This window comes from Coffea arabica, chromosome 2e (assembly GCF_036785885.1).
Source record: "Coffea arabica cultivar ET-39 chromosome 2e, Coffea Arabica ET-39 HiFi, whole genome shotgun sequence".
Classification (NCBI taxonomy): domain Eukaryota; kingdom Viridiplantae; phylum Streptophyta; class Magnoliopsida; order Gentianales; family Rubiaceae; genus Coffea; species Coffea arabica.
The window spans coordinates 2,041,657-2,060,405 of NC_092313.1; the positions used below are offsets into that span (position 1 = coordinate 2,041,657).

An 18,749-nucleotide genomic window follows, 5' to 3' on the forward strand; every position below is an offset into this window, starting at 1 on the left:
GACCGTACCTCGCTCAGGAGCTCTTGCCTGACAACTTTGTCGTTGGAATTTGGAAGTCTGGTTCTATGCTCATGGAAAGCTCCGACTCCCAAGTGTCCAACTGGGGATCAATGTTTTAAAAATCAGACCGTTAATTGAACTGGTAAAGTGAAATGGTCGAGATTCAATTGGTCGGACGGGTTCAACCCCGGTTCAATGAATTTTTTTTAAAATAATTTATATAAATATATATATGCACAAAATGATAAAAAGTTTATATGTAATGGACTAATTTAATACTTTATATGATGAAAAGTTTACTATTTTTTAATAACTTGGATTTTTAAAAGTAAAATTTTTAAATTATAAATTAAAATAATAAATTTCATCTCAATTTCAATTATATCTAAATCCAACCCAAAACTATCACAATATTTTAAAATTATACAAAATTTACGTCTATGAGAATTTAGACATTGTGAACTTAAATTTTAATTTACGTTTTGGGATTTAAAGATTACAATTTAAAAAAGGAAATTTGGAGTTTGTCAAGAAAATCGAAAATAGAAATGTAAACTTGATAAGAAACAAAAAATGAGATAAAAGTGAGTGGTTGTGGCATTGAATAATTTGGGTTAAAGAAAAATAATTCTTTTTTAACTTTTTTCAATTTAATGGACAAAAACAAAATTAAAAGATGGAAGAAAACATCAATAAATTAAAAATAAAGAGTTTTGATTAAAAAGAGAGTGATAAAAGAAAAGAGGATAGAGAGAAAGAGAGATAGAAAGAGAGAGAGAGTTACAAATTGAAAAGAAAGAGTCATGAGAGAATGAGATTTTGTAAGAAAAATAGAAAAAAGAAATATGAGTGTTTGTTTTATATAAATAAGTTATCAAAAAAACTAATAAGATGTGATGGTGCAACGGTTGATACATTGATTTTCTATTACAAAGGTTTTGAGTTCGAATCTTGATAGCTGCATTTTGCAAAACTTTTAGAAAAAAATGGGGAAAGTTGAAAATCGAAAAATCGCCGGTTCAATCCGGTTCGACGGTTTTTACGGTTCAACCGGGTTTTGACCGATTTTCTGACAAAGTCAACAATGGCATAGAACCGGACCGGTGTCATGGCCGGTTGACGGTTCAACCGGTCGATCCGATCCGATTTTCAAAACATTGCCTAGCGTTGACTATTTTACGGTAGACCGGAACACATGTGCATCCTGTGAACTTGTTGACTATTGACGAGTGAACTCTTTTAAATCTTAAGTCATGGTAGAATAGTAGTAGATGCCAACACAGACGTAGTTGTCCCAAATACATGACTGAGTAGCGTAGAAATTAGCATCTAACACAATATAGACATATTAATAACAGGATGCAAAAATTACAACAAAAATTTTTACTCGTGTGTCTCACAATCAGTAACTTATTTTCTTTTTATTCGTGTGTCACACATCAATCTCATTTACTAAATTCTACCAAAAAAATCCCATTTACTAAAAAAATTTTAAATTCACCTCATTTTGACCATTAATTATATGGTAACAAATAGTAAGACGTGTCTGCAATTAAAGTACTATGTACTATATATCACTGTTTATTGCTCTTACGATTGCGGCGAATCCCTTCTTCTTCTTTTTTTGTCGATACGATAGAATTCTTAGAACTTAAATTAGTCTATTCTAGGGGGAGGAAGAGGGGACTCGATGTGAGTATAAACTCTATCGAAACTGGTCAATGAAGACCGTCACGTATTGTGACAATTTTTGTGCACCTCTTAGGCTTGGAATGACCACTGGGCCAGTGGCATTGCGGCGAATCCCTTCAGTAGGGGAGATTCCTTCGTATTTCTGCTTCTTCAACAAAACCACCTGTGGTTTATTCTTACCAAGCCCCCACTGCCCTTTCGGAAAAAAAAAAAAAAAAGGGCTGAACCCAAGAATCTTGGTTGAGGCTGCCAAGATACTGGGATCTGCCGTAAATGGCGTCGCAACAGGGGTTGCTGCTGTCAACTCCGGTTCTTCAACGGTGGTCATGTCTCGGTTCCCGCCAAAACATTTCCACCATTTCCTCTGCCTACTCAGGAATTGCTAACCCAGCACCTCAGCTACCCAAGTCCCACTCACGCTTCCCGGGAAATCATCAGAAATCCTTGTTCTTCCCCCTCTATTCACCCGGATTGAATCGTCATGTAGCACCTAATTCTATCAGATCGCAGTTGAGTTATCCCATCATTTCTCCACAAGATCACTGGGGCACTTGGACTGCTCTTTTGGCCACCGGCGCTTTCGGTATCTGGTAAGTCATAATAATCTATCCGCATTTTCCCATCAAAAAATTACCGTTATTTTTTGTCTCAGTTGAGGGAATGATCATTATTTGTAATACTGAGTCAAGGTCAGAGAGGACCAAGATTGGAAGTACATTGAGTGGTGCGCTGGTGAGTATATTAGTTGGTTTAGCCGCCAGCAATTTGGGAATCATACCTTGCGATGCGCCCGCATATAAAATCGTTATGCAAATCTTGCTGCCAATGGCAGTTCCCTTGCTGTTGTTCAGAGCGGATTTGCGTCGGGTAATACAGTCCACTGGGACACTGCTTCTGGCTTTCTTGCTTGGATCAGGTAGAAAACGATCCCGGAATTCCCTTTAAGCTTCAATCTTGTGTTGGCACTATGTGAGTTGAAAATTTTTTAGAATGTGTTTATCCCAAAAAAAAAAAAATGGTAGATTTAAATCCAAGTTTGCTGGAGGGTTGATAAGTGATACAGAACTGAAATGTAATCATCATGCTCTCAACTTTACGTATCTACTTAGATAACCATGTAATAGTGCAACATGCTGTGCATTCAGTTCAAGTTCATCCTAATAGATACTTATAAACAGCACTGGACTGTAAAGAATTTATGAAAAAATTGAATAGAGTCTTTGGTTGGCCTTAGAATTTTCTAAGTCTTTGCAGTAGGGGCAATCCATCTCAGAGCAACTTGGGATAAAATTTTTGATACTTTTTACCCTTTCTAAAAAATTTGTGGTCACCACTTACCATGTTAAAACCTGAGCTTATGTGGCATCTTTTAAATTTTCAAGACCCTCAATAGTTTTTGCTTTCTTCTGTGGTTGTATCGCAGTTGCAACGACTCTTGGAACTGCTGTGGCATTCCTTTTGGTGCCAATGCGATCATTGGGTCAAGATGGTTGGAAGATAGCTGCTGCACTAATGGGAAGACATATTGGTGGAGGTAACCTAAGACGACATTGACCGCGTCATGTTTTTACCTTTCTTTGAAACTTCACTGCATAGTCATTCTGATGACCACATTAGATTTTTACTAGACATATTTCTGTCACTCCACATTCCCTTAATCATGCAATGGGTTATTTTCAATTTGATGCTAGGTTTGACGTCAAATCAGGCTATTGGAATGCAAAAGGGATCTTCTTTTATTTTCACTCAATTGTTAAGTATTTTATGGCTTTTCTTATGCTAAGAAAGAGGGTGCCAACAAATGCTTGCTTCCTTTATACTAGCTTTCCTCTAGACAAATTTCTGTCACTCCATACTATCTTAATTATGCAATGGGTTATTTTCCATTTGGTGCTAAGTTTGACGTCAAATCAGGATATTGGAATGCAAAAGGGATCTTCTTTTATTTTCACTCAATTGTGAAGTATTTTATGGATTTTCTAATGCTAAAAAAGATGGTGCCAACAAATGTTTGCTTCCCTTAAACTAGCTTTCTTCTACTGTATGAAGCTTTTCTGGCTTCATTTGCATTGAATGAGAAATTTTAATTTGAATGGTGTAAGATTTCAGGTCAATAAGAGTCTCAGTGGTGCTTCCTCTTTTGATTGACGCTGTGGATTGTTTATGTTCCCATTCAGCTGTGTTTGCAAGATGAATTGGTTTGCTCTTCTTATAACCATATTGATAGAGCTTTTTTTTTTTTCCCTTTTATTTAGCTGTCAACTATGTGGCGATTTCTGAAGCCTTAGAAGTCACGCCTTCTGTCTTAGCTGCTGGACTAGCTGCAGATAATGTTATTTGTGCCATATATTTTACAACATTGTTTGCATTGGCATCTGGAATACCTCCTGAGGCTTCAACAGCAACTACTGGTTCGGTCCAATTTCTCGAGTCATCATATGGTTAATTTTAGTTTTTTCATTCTAATTAAATTGTGATTGCTGATCGAGATTCTTTGAAAAGAAATCTTGTACATCGGAGTTTTCAACTTTTTATTATTATTGTTATTTTTTTTTTTGTTTGACAAAAGGTCAAGCCAGTCATTTGTTCTTCAATTTTACCTCTATTTATTTATCAGTAGAAAATTTTGTGAGTCTGTGCGACATAAAGGCATCAACCATGTTAAGTAAGGCTATTGCAACTGCGCTGCATCTGACCACACTGAACTTTTATAGATGCTGATGCTGGATATGATATATCAGAATCTGGAAATAAACTGCCTGTACTGCCAACTGCTACAGCCCTAGCTGTATCCTTTGCCATTTGCAAAGCTGGCAGTTCTTTTGCAAAGTATTTTGGAATCTCAGGAGGTAGCCTTCCAGCCATTACTGCAATAGTTGTAATTCTGGCAACTGTATTTCCAAGGTTATTTGCTCATCTAGCACCATCTGGCGAGGCTATGGCACTGATTCTCATGCAGGTGATTTTTTTTTTTCATATGCACGTGGGTCCTTCTGTTACAGATTATAATCGCTGCTTCCTATGTTCTTCTTGTACTGAACCTAAATTTGTACTTGGATCAAGTTCCTTAAACATAAATTTTATTAATGACACTTTTTTGGGCCTCTGCCATATAAGAGTATCTTTGGTTTTTGATACTATTAATTCATCGTTCATGCTCTCTTGAGCTTGCAACATAGTTCACGTAGCGTTGTTGCATTGCCCAAACTTCTATTAAGACTGTTAAGACTCTTACTGGTCACAGTAGAGAAGCTAGATCAACTAAGCAGTTTTTGGTAGCGTTCAACCTGTAGTTTTTTGGATACCTGGGATGAGAATAGACAAGATGTATATTATGCCAAAAAAGGACCAGTTGTGCTAAAATTTCGAATGACTAGGGTCGGGGATAAGCTCCTTAGACATGTAGGAAGATGTTTTGTGATAGGTTGAAACTCCATAAGAGAAAATGCTAATGACACTTGGCCATCCTTAGGCACAAGCCACCATTGAAAAACGTTGTGGTCGCTATATTAATTTTCTGCTTTGCAGCTTCAGCTTGTGTTTCAATTCCCTGGTTAACTCAAACCGCTGAAGTTTTTTGAGTAGAAATTACTATATCTGTGAGCTTACTGTGGGTAGAATGACTTGTTTACGTTCGTTTTCTTGTTGGAGATAACAGGTATTTTTCACAGTGGTGGGAGCAAGTGGTAGCATATGGAATGTGATCAATACAGCACCAAGTATTTTGTTGTTTGCCCTAGTTCAGATAGCTGTTCATCTTGCTGTGATTCTTGGTCTGGGAAAGCTCTTCCGCTTTGACCTCAAGTTGCTGCTTTTGGCATCTAATGCGAACGTAGGTGGCCCCACAACCGCTTGTGGAATGGCCACTGCCAAAGGATGGAGCTCTTTGGTTGTTCCCGGTATTCTTGCTGGCATTTTTGGCATTGCCATTGCCACTTTCGTTGGTATTGCTTTTGGGGTGACTGTGCTCAGATTTATGTAGTTACCTGACTGGCGGATCAGTCTGGCTTGTAATTTGAACTTTTTTTTTTGCTTTTGGGGTTCCATTTTATTTTACCTTTTGCACCCTTCTGTTCAACGTATGATCGTCCTGGTTATAACGAGACAGAAGGCTGCTTGATTGATCATTGCAACTAGACATGAGCACAACCGAACTTTTAGATGCATCATCTGAAGAAGAATCAATAATAACAGGTTACGCCTGGACTGCATTATCTGGGGAGTTTCTTCTAATGTAGTAGCAGTAGCATTTTGGATTGCATTGGGTCTTCCACCCTTATATTAAGCTCTAATAACATCCAAGTATAAACATGCCAAAAATGCGTCATATCTACTCTGCAACTTTTCCTACAACCCCATCATTCATTTTCAAGAGATATGTGGTAGTACTTACGCCATGAGTATAAATTAAGATTTGCTTGATTTTCCTGCGTCCTTCAATAAACTCTTTTAACTGCAAACACAAACCTTGAAATATACAGAAAAAAAAAGGTGCCTGTAATCTTTACAAACTGTTTAAAGCGAATTAGTCGCAAGAAATTAAGTAATTCCATTCCATGCTGTTATAGATGGTGTGAATATTCATTATGTTTTGTCATAACTAAAGTTGCAGAGGTGGTGGCTGCTAGTGCCAGAGAGGGTGTTCTTCCTGCATTGAATCTGGGATTCTCCATTTTGATTTTTGAAGCAGCAGGGTCATTCTTGAAGCACCTCCTTTGGATTTTTTTCATTACAGGTGGGAAGCCTCTTTAGGTTAGTAGGTATAAAAATCTATCCTAATCTAAAGAAAATGGAGCCTCTTTAAACTAGTAAGTATAAACATCTGAATAGATCAAAAGGATGTATTGACACCTCCTTTGAATTTTTTTCATTGCAGGTGGGTTTCGAATCTCGACTTACAATTCAAAGAGTTTCTGTGGCCATTGAGCCAAAGATCAGTGGTTTCCATCCATGTATTATTACTCCTAGTACTCAGTAGTATTGTCGCAAAATTATTTGGGTGTCTAGGGAGGAATGGGAGCTACGCTACCATTATCAAGGTGCTCATGCAGAATTAGCGCGCCTTTTTTTTTTTCCAAAAATAATTTTTTTTTCCGATGTCAGAAATGCACAGCGACAGACTTCTCATAGATGGGGTGGGGCCACAGAAGAACGCTATAGGAAATCCATCTTGGGCTTGAAAGTCTGTCGGCCCAACTTGGAAGGCTTCACTCGACGGGTGCTAATTGGAGGATGGTGCTCTTCCACAAGTAACAATTTGCCACGTCTCTCCATTTTCCATCCATCATCAGCCGGCATCCATCTCCAACAAGAATACCACAAACCTCCTCCTGCTGCTGCCAATGATTAAATGAATGAGGCGACAAGACTGTCTAAACTTCGAAAGAAATGGCGTCTTTGGCGGCAATGCAGCTGTTACGAGTCCCCACTCTCTCATCATCATCATCATCGGTGCCATCAACAGTTCAGAGACCACCCTTTTTATCAACATTCTCGGTTGGAAGGAAATCCCAGTTGAACTCCAAGCCAGCATCATCTTATTCATACGGGTTCGTAAGGAACAATGGTATTCTTACTACGCGCAGCTGGAACCATGCGACGGTTAAATCTCTGTCGAATTCCCCCTTAATATCTCCCCACGACAATTGGGGCATCTGGACTGCTCTTCTTGCAACCGGCGCTCTTGGTCTCTGGTAAGAACATTGCATCGATTTTTCTCTCTTTCATGGGACTACTTTTTGTTTTTAAGCAATCTTTTGCGAGAGTCCTCTTTTTTTTTTTTTTTTTTAACTCCCCACATAGGCAAATGGTAGTATTATTAAATGTGCTTAAGGACAGTTGAGATGTTGCTTGCTGTGGGAATGAAGGTCGGAGAAGACCAAGGTTGGTAGCACGGTGAGCGCAGCATTGGTCAGCATCTTGATTGGGCTGGCAGCCAGCAATGCGGGAATTATTCCTTATGAAGCCCCCGCTTATTCGGTTGTCATCAAATTTCTGCTCCCATTGACAGTGCCGTTGCTTCTATTCAGAGCAGATATGCAACAACTAATTCGCTCAACTGGGACTCTGCTTCTCGTTTTCTTGCTCGGATCAGGTCTCTTTCTCTTGCGCGCTTCTGCCTGTTGTTTGGATCATGCAATAGATATACAGCATATAACATGAATTCATTATCTTAAAAGCAGAGCATCTTTCTTTTCTTTTTCCATTTCCTTTTTGGATGTGGCAGTGGCAACAATTGCTGGGACTTTAGTGGCATTCCTGTTGGTGCCCATGCGCTCCCTTGGTCCAGATAACTGGAAAATAGCTGCTGCTCTTATGGGCAGTTATATTGGTGGAGGCAAGTTGTCTTGAAACTGCACTGATTTCTCTGTGGTTTTGAACATGACTATCGACTTGATTTGTTACATGTCAATTGCGGTGGAGAAATGGTTAACGCTAATCTACCAAAGATGACTAACCTTTTGGTGACTTAAGTCTCAACTCTCAAGTAGTGCGCAATTTTCCCTGCCAAAAGAATTTGAAGCCAAATATATCTGCAGCTGTGAAATGCAATTTATGAAATATGAAACTGTTCAGTGTTACTTACTTTGCTCAAATAGTATCTTAAGCTATGCTTTGAAACAAGTAGGATTTTCTTGTAAATTGAGATGTACTGTTAGCAAAAGCATCAAAAGGGCATGTATATGTGCACAAAATGGATCATCACGTTTAGTATTGTAGTAGGAGCATTTGCGGATGGTCAAGGAGAGTTTTAATACTACTGGTTCCAGGTCTAACGCTTTTTAAGATTAACATTCCTAATGTTTAAATGAATGGGAGGCATCTTTTCTGAAAAATCCACATTCCTTTTCTGCAATGGTAATTGAAGAGTACAGGTTGTCTAAAATTATTTGTGTGCAATGCCAGAATCTCAACTTCTGGCTGTTCCTATGGTAACATACAATCAATTCAGTCATCAACTAAAACAAGAAAAAGAATAAAGAAAGAAAAGGAATTAATGATTGGCGTGAAGTATGTAATGCAGTCAAAGGAAGCGCCTCTGTGTTTACATCTTGGATCTCTGTGTTCTTAATCAATTTCCTATGCATTTCTTTCTTCATCTTCAACAATAATGTCTTATTGTCATTCCTGTAGCCATCAACTATGTTGCAATCTCAGAGGCACTTGGCACTTCTTCCTCAATTGTAGCTGCTGGTGTTGCTGCTGATAATGTAATTTGTGCAGTATACTTTATTGTATTGTTTGGGTTGGCCTCCAAAATACCTTCAGAGACTTCATTTTTTAGTAATAGTAAGTAGTCTTGGGCTCTGTATTGCTAGTAATAGTAATTGTATTTGTTTAACTGTCAATCAATTTGCTCTACTGTGATTTTTTTATTTTTTATTTTTTTAAACTTTCCTTTTGTCTTGATTCATAACATTCTTTATCAAAACAGATTGTATTACATGGTGATTTATGTGATGAGGCTTGAGACTGGAAGACCTTATACTTACGTATAGTTTGATCTTAAAGTGAATGAGTAGTTCTTTTTACAAAAAAAAACTTCTGTATGCTGACTGTTGCTACATTCCTCTGGATTTATCATCATCATATGAAGTGGAACCTCGTCATTTTCTATTCATTTCATATTTTCTCTAACCCAATATGATGTCCCTAACATCAATGCTAGAATGATTCTTTTTGTCACTGCTACATTTGTGGCAGATGCTACTACAGATTTGCCGTCCGATTCTGCCAGCAAATTACCAGTGCTGCAGATGGGTACATCACTGGCTGTTTCCTTCGCTATATGCAAGGCTTCCACTTCTCTTACCAGATTTTTTGGAATTCAAAATTGTGATCTTCCTGTAATCACCACAATTGTTGTGATTTTAGCAACTTCTTTCCCTGGTTATTTTCGCCCCATCGCACCTACTGCTGATGCTATTGCTGTGGTCTTAATGCAGGTAAACATAAAGCTGCTCTAAGTAGTCTCCTTTTTCTTGCATACCTCTTTGGATTATTGCGTGTAACATAAACCAACCTATGAATGTCAATACTCCATTGAGAAATGCTTTTGGTTCTCTGGAAGGAGATGTAACTTCTAATATGAGCAACAAGTGTTCTTGAGCTCCACAATATTGAAAGAAGGGGAAACAAGCAGTCCTACAAGTGTTTTTGTCATCTTGCCTTTGAACGACATATTATTGCAAAGTCATTACTTTTTATTGAGATACGTTCTTCCTCGGTCACTTGTTCCAACTTCCAATGTACTTTATCGAGGGCTCAGTTTAAGGCCATCAAATGTGAAAACTCAAAAGCCCCATCCAAGTCATAAGCTCAATGAATTGCTTCATTTTGTGAGTAGGGTCAGATTTATTTAGTTCCATGTTGTGGATAATTAGTCCACTGCTTCTGCCTAGTTGTTTAATCAAAGACTCCTTTTTCTTTCTTTTAATTTTAATTTTTTCCCAATTGGGGTTAAACTGTGAACAGGTATTTTTTGCTGTTGTGGGCGCTGGAGGGAGCATATGGAATGTCATCACTACTGCTCCAAGCATTTTTATGTTTGCATTTGTTCAAGTAACCGTCCATCTTATAGTGATACTCGGACTAGGAAAACTATTTTGCGTCGATCTAAAGCTGTTGCTTCTGGCATCAAATGCTAATATTGGAGGTCCTACAACAGCATGTGGCATGGCCAAGGCCAAAGCATGGGACTCTTTGGTTGTTCCTGGGATTCTAGCAGGAATATTTGGAGTATCCATTGCAACATTTTTAGGAATTGGGTTTGGAATTCTAGTTCTTAAACACTTGTAACTTGTTTTTTCATGGCCAAGGCCAAACAAAGCATGGGACTCTTTGGCTGTTCCCCGGATTCCAGAGGGAATATCCATTGCAACATTTTTAGGACTTGCATTTGGAATTCTACTTGAAACACTTGTTTTCTCTGCGGCCTTTATATTATTTGTTTTCTATGGTACCTAAGCGCATCCCTATGTTACTCTGTAGTTTCAAATGTGATGACAAAAAGCTTCTGCTCTTGTAAGTTGCGCATTAAAATCAGATGCCAAGTCTTACCGCAGGGAGAGTCGACTTGCACTTTTTTGGCAGCTTCACTGCAGATTGCACTTTTATATTTTACACTAAGGTATGCATTATTGTACCGCTAAAGGCAGCCGCCCTTAGAAACTTCCACAGGCTTAATATAAAAAAAATAAATAAAAAAAATCAAACATTCATATCCTACCTCCCATTACAATCTCGAGAGAGAGAGAGTTGGTGGGCCATGACAAGCAAAAAATACCAAGGCCCTAGCGCATTAATCAAACAAGGAGAGCCGAACACTTCAACCCATCAGCGAAATCAGATTTTTCAAATTTCCTCCACGAAAGAGAGGAAAAAAGAAGGGGGGAAAAGGAAAAAAAACGCATTCAAAGGAATTGAATTTCTAACTAGCAGCCTTCACCCAAAGAGGAACAAGGCAGTTCGCGACACGCCATGTTCATTCTCTTCCCGGTGATGGCAAATATACCAGCCTGGAGACAGGCCGTAAACATAAACCTGAGCATTGTTATAACTTAACGACATCCCCCTTTAACACGCCTAGGTACATTACCTTCGGTCAGTACTTCGGACATTATGCTCATTATTAGAGTTTCCAGCGTCCAAATTATCTGTTGTAGCACATGTTAACTTAACTCCTCAAAATGCCAATAGAGTCAGAGTTGTACCCTCAATGCATCATCCCAGATCTGTCATCGTGTCTCTTATCATCATCATTCTCCTCCAACTTACATCCCCTACCAAGACCAGCCGTATGAGGAAATCGTCCAGGCCGCATCATGGGTCTAAATGAATCATCTGACTTCAAGCGTCCAGATAAACCAATAGATTCCAATCTTTGGCTCTGTCTAAACACATTCAATGGTGATCTACGATGCCTCAAATGGCTATCTACAAAATTCCGATCATCAAGACCCCTAAAATTACGCTGCGGTGAAAAGCGGCCTCTAGGCGGGGACATGAAACTCTCCCCATAATCAGCTGCAAAATTGGGCTTCTGAAATGGAGCCCTCATTCTATCCATTCTAGCTTCAGACCTGAAATCTGGTGATCTACTATGACGTCTTGCACCCAGGTTACGCTCCCTCTGTGGGTGCCATGCACGGGGAGAGCGTGTTCTGGATCTTGATCGTGAATCCCTGCGGGGTACAGATGCATGAGCACCTTTAGTGGATGGGGCAAAAAAGCCCCGCTCTTTCCAGGATAAATAATGTGGCATGCGAACTGAAGATGCAGCATCATCATCCATGGGCTGGTGATATTCCCCCCGTGGGCCTCTACCAACACCGTCAGTGAAATTTCTGGAACCTCCCCTGTTTCTGTTGCTGCTGAATGCTGCCATTCTCCTCTGGCTACCAGGGTATTCATCCCTGTCAACTGGTGATCTCCTCCAACCAAGCGGCCTCTGCATGCTTTTTGAAGAATAGTTCACAGACTGCTTGTGATCGTGGGGATCTAATCCACCAAATTTGTCAACAGAGTCAGCAATCACACTTCTTGGCCTGGGCTGCCCTTGACCCTCAGGTCCACGATAACTAGATGGATAACGGTTTCTGGACTCCCAGTAAAACCAATGACCATCCCCTCCAATTCTTTCACGCTCGTGAACAGCTGATCTGTACCTCGTTGCAAATCTATCAGGTTTGCTATCCCTCTCAGTGCGTGAAGAATAATTCATAGATTGCTTGTGATCATGGGAATTCACTCCACCAAACTTATCAACAGGATCATTCATAGAACTCCTCTGCCTGTTTGGTACCTGACCTTCAGGACCACGATAACTAGACGGATAACGGCTTCTTGAGTCCCAGTAGACCAACTGATTATTCCCTCCATTTCGTTCACGTTCCTGAACAGCAGGTCTGTACCTTGTCACATATCTATCAGGACAGCCATCCCTGTTTTCTCGTGAATATGAACTTCCACTGTTCCGGGATCTAAGGCATGAGAACAGTCAGACAATCAATACACAATAAAGCAGGAAAATTAAGTGAAAGGAATATGACCAAGCAACTCAATCACCAACCCACACAGAAAAGTATACCAAAAATTTTCCAAAACACCACTCAGCCAGAAAAAAAAAATGGAAAAAGAAATGTGATGCAGAACCATACCTGCCCTGCAGTGTATAAACATTGTCCCTCTCCACTGCATCCAATGTTGAAGGCCCTTCAATACGTGATTGCAACTTCCCCCTGGTTGTCTTTGACCCAACTCCTGCATATGATCCTTTGACGTCAAGCCCATCCATGTGATCAGAAGTGCGACCCCGTCTACTACCATAATTTCTTTCCACAATCACATCTGTAGAAAGTTCTTCTGTAGTTCCAGATCCTTGATTGGACACTTTTTTGCCTGCAGTCTCAATCTTCTCTCTAATCTCCTTTGATTCTCCCCTTGAAGAACTTTTCACTGAAGTACTCCTCCTGGAATCAGTTTCTTGAGACTGTACACCCAATAAACCTTTCTTTTCTTTGCCTTGAGAACCTTCAGAACCAGCTTCAACTACTTTTGAGCTGGGACTATCACCAATATCAGAACCCTCACCAACTCTACCATCAGATTCATAGTCAAGACATTCATTCTCCCCATCCTCAAGTTCATTTTCCTCCCATGAGTACAATACGGACCCCCTCAATTCTCCATCCTCATAAGGAGAATCATAACCAACTTGAAGCTCATCAATTTTATCTCTACCATTTATGCAACCAGGATCATCCTGTGAAACATCTGAATTGTGGCAATCATCGAGAACAAAACCTTTACCCGAGTCTTGCAAAATGGATCTCCCCTCACCTTCTTCATCACGAACATGAGGATCATCATCCTTGGAAGGGAGCTGCTTGAAACCCAGGCACCGTGCAGCATCAGTTCCCAAATCATTAGCGGCCAGAATTTTCCCATCTTGACCCTTGGCATCAGAAATTACAGTGGAATGACCTCCAACAGAGATGTCTGAGATAGATAAACCTTCACACTTGGATGATGGATGTGTGTTCTCCCCGGAAATACTTTCCAAATTTTCAGCATCCAAAGTTTTACAGGTGCCTATACACTTTTCCAGCCCGAGGGCAATCCTGTTATCAGGCAATTCAGTTTTCTTTTCAGAGTCTTCCGGATCTCTCAGTTGACCATCATTCTCACCCCCAAACTTTTCCAAATCCGAAGCATCAGGTAAAACTACATTTTGTTCAGAAGTAGTCGCTAATGAAGATGCATCTCTACAGCTGTCAGCACCTGGAATCATAGTAGACACAGGACGAGATTTTATGTCTAAGTTTCCACCAGAAACTTCTGATGAATGACATGATTCAGACAGTGGACAATTAGTAAAAGATCCGTTGCTACCGAGAACATGACTAGAAACCTTTTCATCAGCAAGAGAATACTTTACGGGTTCCATTGAATGTCCACTGAGGCTACTATGACTAGTTTGACAAAATTCTTCTGACCCATTTTCCTTCATTTTTGCAGTAGAAGACTGAGTAGCACTTTCAATGTGGTCCAGAGGCAGACAACTTTCAGAGCCACTTCCATTACTTATACAGTCCCTTTGAATTACAGAACCTTCTTTGTCAAGTTTCTCCATGGGCATACCATCAATACAAGTATCATCACACTTGTACTGAGCGGAAGTATCCTCGTTAGGTTGCTCCCATGCATCCATCAAAGTATTGAGGTCCCAATGCCGTCTATCAATCTTCGAACTAGCAGATTTGCCTTCTTCAGTTTCCTCTGAACTAGAAGGAGCACCATGAGAACTTTCCACAACTAATGAGCATCCCTCCTTATTATCCAATAGTGAAGCATCTTTGTCCATTTGTTTCCCCGACTCTGAACAAGGGATACATTCTCTCACTGGCAAAGAGGAAGTAGAAGCATCAGATCTCTGTGGAAGTGAGGAAATATCAACTGCATCCCCCTTACCTTCATAAGGATCGTCATCTATGTTGTTAATGCAGGCAGCAGCTGCAAGAAGAGCAATACCAGAGAAGTTATCTGAATTATAAAGCTCTCCACTTGTCTCCTCAGAAACTTTATCACTCACAACTCCTTCATTAACCCCATTACCAACTCGAGCTGCAACAAACCCTCGCCTGTTTGTATAAGAGCCTGACGAACCATTGTGGTCTGAAAGATGTTCAAGGTCATCTGAATGTGAAGATGGAGTGCGCAATTGAGGTGATACTGACTGACCACTGTATAAAGAGGTCCGCAATGATGGAGATGGAGATCGTAGATAGTATCTCCTTTTCTTAATCGGCACGTACTCTGCTTTGTCAGGAAAGCATTGCCCAGTACCAGGTTCACCAAACTGCATAAAAAAACATGTCATTATGAAATAAAACATGAGATCACATGCTCTATCTTTGAACAGACAATATTAGGATAGAAAATTACATACTTTGTCAGAGTCAGATCCAGAAAAATCTCCAACCCTTTTAGGACTCTTATTGCCCAAGGCTACACGCCCATTGTTTCGTGCCACAGACTTTCTAGAGCGCTTCCCCTTCACAGTTTTCCAACTCAACTCACAATTGATTGAATTTGTAACTTCCAGACCCACAGTTCCAAGCATGCTTCTAGACAAGGGTCCTATTCCATCAACTAAGAATCTACCACCACAAGACTTGCAGGAAGCCCCTGCTAGCTGGTTTCTTTTTATACTAGATTCCAATGAAGAGGCTAAACTTCCTGGGCAAGTACAAATGCGTGTCTGCATTTGACAAGAGAACATTTCATTTGCTGAGAGAACCAAGTAAGAATCAAAACGCACAATTACAATTAGTGGTTCTGTCAACTTATCTATAGGCCAAGAATTCAACGTCAAACTAAGTTTAAATCTTTAAAAAAAAAAATCTTTTAACATAATAAAAATTAGTATTAGGCAATAAAAAGCCAACATTTCACATTGCACCTCCAACCTCTTAACAGCTTAAAGGTTCCCAGTTCCATTTAGGTCAAGTAATTGATCCAACACCTCGACCAAAGTTACATCATATATGCCTTTGTAACAGCACGATGCATCACATTATGTCCAACAAACTTTCCCAAGGCAATGGGAAGAGCTCCCAGTAAAAGCTCAAAATGGACAAGATATAATGGCATGGTGGAACTGAAAACTCACCATCAGTTACCATCCAACATTGGTCTCATCCAGATATCAAACTTCTCCAGCAGAACCCAACTTCTAAAATATCAATATATTGGACTCCTGTTGAGTTTAAACAAATACATCAGAATTCAAAAAATAGAACACTGCAAGTATAGAAAGCCACCAATACAAAATATATGAATAATTGCTGAAAGACCAGAAAGCTCATGCGCCTCAACAAGGAACCACCAATGGGAGCAGCAGTCACAATAAGTAGGAGACTTGCAACAAAATTCCATAAAATTAATTTAATATTTTCAAGGCAACTTGTGCTAATCTTTGGAGTCACAGTTTGTTTAATTCGAGGCACATAAATACGAGAAGATTTTATTCAATAACATCGACAATCATTAAAAACACATATTTCAGTTTGATAGAAATCAGAAAACCGCTGCTTCTTGCCAGCTTTGGAAGAACACGCTGCTTCTTGCCAACTTAAGAAGAACACTTATCCGTTATCTCATGTAATGCCAGGGGAGAAAAAAGCACTTTCATCATCATTCCAATCCCCAAGGCAGCAATCCACTGCTTGCAAGGAAACCCAACAAAACTGCTAACAACTTGATAAATAGAACTAACTTGATAAAGATCCCAAATTAAAAGCAGCAATTTATCAATCTTAGAGTGATCAAAAGAACTACAAAACCATAGGGACAAGAGCAGCAAGTCAACACCACGACATGACAAGGCCTTAATCTCACCAACTCTATCTAATTGTAGTTTCTCTGCATTTATTCAAGTCTACATTCCTTCAAACAGAACTGACTTCGAGAATATGCCTGGACTCGATAGACTTGGACAGCATAAGCCTGATTGCCCTTACAGCAAACAATGCATTGGATCTGTCTGTATATCAGCATGTGCACATATTTTAGATCCACCAAACATCCAACCTAAATAGATTAAAAACCCCCCAAAAATGCCATTCTTCTTCTATTAGAAGAAGATAGAAAGATCCGATCGGGCAGGTCAAACTAAAATCTGGCAGTTATCAATTCAGCATCATCATTTGTCCTGACCAACCTTAGACTCAACTCTATTTTCACGCAGGGAACTTAGTTCTACCAGAACTTCTACAGGTGCTTGCGTATATCTCTAGCAAAAGAATCCACCAAAAGCCAAATTATTAGCCCAAAAATCAAAGGGGATCTTTGAAAAAAAAAACCTAACTACCTCCGCAGCATTTTTCCTGGTTAAAAATCTCAAAATCACAATAAAACAAGTTGATACAAAGCCCCAGCGACGCCAACAAACAAATCGTTGCAGACTGCGGTGCAACACTAAGGTCCCAATCGAATCAAATTGCGTGTTTCCATAGAGTTGCGGGTCCTTAGGCAGATAGAATGCGCATCTATAAAGGTAAACAGGCCTTGGTTCTTTTGTCAGGTTGCTGTTCTTGTCCCGATCTTCAATCTCGGAGCAGCTAGGTAAACCCTACACACATTTCTCTCCAGAAACAACAGATCTAGCAGTTGTCGCCGCAATCCACGTCCATGTAAAACCAATTTCTTCTCTGACGAAGTAATACAGCAAAACATCGAGCACAAAAACAAAAACGAGTGTAAAATCAATCAATAGCTAGGGTATTCAATACCTGCTTCTTCTTTAATCTTCTTCTTCACATAAATCGCCGCAAAATCGCCTAGTCCTCAGCCGATGCACCGATGTACCAAAAGGCAGAGATTAAATAATAATTGTATCAATCATCAACAAACTCCTCTCGTCGCGCTTCTTTCCACAAAAAACCAAAGAACAGAAAATAAAAATCGCCGCCGAGACTTTGTACAAAGATAGAACTCCAAATACGAGATCTTTCCGACTGTCCAATTCCTCGCCGACGATGAAGGAAGGGTGGTAACGGCCAGATCTTGGCGGTAGAGAAGAAGAGAGCAGTAGGATTCCGGCTTCCGTATGTCACTTTCTCTTTCTTGTTCTTCCTTTTTTTCTTTTTCAACGCCCGGTAGATGCTTTGTTTTCTTTCCGCTCCCGCAAGGCTTTTCCCAGCCTGTTCTTCCCGATGAGGTCTTCTGTGTGTATTTACCCGTTTCTCTGTGTGTTGTAGATGATGAGCTCTGAAGTGTGCGATCAACCACGTATTTATGGTCGATCGTGTCCCCAAACTGCCCCTCTAAATTTGATTTATTTTTCGATTATGCCCTTCGATGCCCTAATCCCCCATTGGGACTGACATTTACTCGCGGTCAACACCCCCGAGTAGCGGCGTTCTTTGCCCATAGATCCGATGTTGATTAGGTTTTTCTCTTTTTCAAAACTTTTTGGTGAGTTCTACGTTGATCCAACGACCGTCAGTTGATCCGTAACTAATTTTGTTTTCTTCTTTTTTGCCTTTGATAATGGATCTATCCTGTTTTTGGATGGGAGATTATTTAAAAAATAATAATAATTTGAAAAAATTATATATGAGAAAAAATTATTTTAAAAATAATTAAATTTGTGTTTATGATACAAATTAAATAATATTTAAAAAAATTTGTATTCAAATTATGCTAATCTTTTTTTTTTTTTTACAAGCAAATTATGCTAAGCAAACGGACCGGGATAGGGGAAACAAAATACACATACAAAGCATCCTCGAAAACCAGGGATTACATTTAATAATATTCAAAATGATATGATGTTTGAAACTAGTTTGAGCGAGAAATATGTATATTAGATGAATTAGAGTATAAGAAAACCCTTAATAATAACTAAACAAAATATATTGATTGTTGTCCTATCAAGTCCGCTAAAGTTTTTTTTTTTTTTATCAACATGATAGACCTACAATTATTCTACACTACGGGATAAGAGGACCTGAAGAGGTCGGGGAAAACTGGAGGAGACTGAACGACCTACC

General features: G+C 39.5%; 3 protein-coding genes across 6 annotated transcripts; 2 read left to right on the forward strand and 1 right to left on the reverse strand.

Annotated features, from left to right (window-relative positions):
• The first annotated feature begins 1,834 nt into the window (after positions 1-1,834).
• Positions 1,835-5,925, forward strand: LOC113730021 (uncharacterized). 2 transcript variants are annotated; one of them, XM_027254430.2, is made up of 6 exons: positions 1,836-2,282; positions 2,382-2,608; positions 3,116-3,226; positions 3,948-4,103; positions 4,407-4,651; positions 5,351-5,925. In XM_027254430.2, exons 1-6 carry the CDS (start codon positions 1,966-1,968, stop codon positions 5,672-5,674), a joined length of 1,380 nt encoding a protein of 459 aa, XP_027110231.1. In that variant the 5' UTR covers positions 1,836-1,965; the 3' UTR covers positions 5,675-5,925. The 2 variants fall into 2 exon arrangements, with proteins under 2 accessions (XP_027110232.1, XP_027110231.1); XM_027254431.2 differs by lacking the exon at positions 3,948-4,103 and having other exon boundaries at positions 1,835-2,282.
• Positions 5,926-6,853: 928 nt separating this feature from the next.
• Positions 6,854-10,654, forward strand: LOC113730022 (uncharacterized). 2 transcript variants are annotated; one of them, XM_027254432.2, is made up of 6 exons: positions 6,862-7,385; positions 7,560-7,786; positions 7,919-8,029; positions 8,827-8,982; positions 9,397-9,638; positions 10,168-10,654. In XM_027254432.2, the coding sequence occupies exons 1-6, from the start codon at positions 7,081-7,083 to the stop codon at positions 10,489-10,491; spliced, it is 1,365 nt and encodes a 454-aa protein (XP_027110233.1). In that variant the 5' UTR covers positions 6,862-7,080; the 3' UTR covers positions 10,492-10,654. The 2 variants fall into 2 exon arrangements, with proteins under 2 accessions (XP_027110234.1, XP_027110233.1); XM_027254433.2 differs by lacking the exon at positions 7,919-8,029 and having other exon boundaries at positions 6,854-7,385.
• Positions 10,655-10,893: 239 nt separating this feature from the next.
• LOC113730019 (uncharacterized) lies at positions 10,894-18,111 on the reverse strand. 2 transcript variants are annotated; one of them, XM_072078063.1, is made up of 5 exons: positions 17,491-18,111; positions 15,866-15,952; positions 15,143-15,454; positions 12,852-15,052; positions 10,894-12,674 (listed from the first exon to the last, which is right to left on the reverse strand). In XM_072078063.1, exons 2-5 carry the CDS (start codon positions 15,866-15,868, stop codon positions 11,408-11,410), a joined length of 3,783 nt encoding a protein of 1,260 aa, XP_071934164.1. In that variant the 5' UTR covers positions 15,869-15,952; positions 17,491-18,111; the 3' UTR covers positions 10,894-11,407. The 2 variants fall into 2 exon arrangements, with proteins under 2 accessions (XP_071934164.1, XP_027110227.1); XM_027254426.2 differs by having other exon boundaries at positions 17,487-18,111.
• Positions 18,112-18,749: the final 638 nt, after the last annotated feature.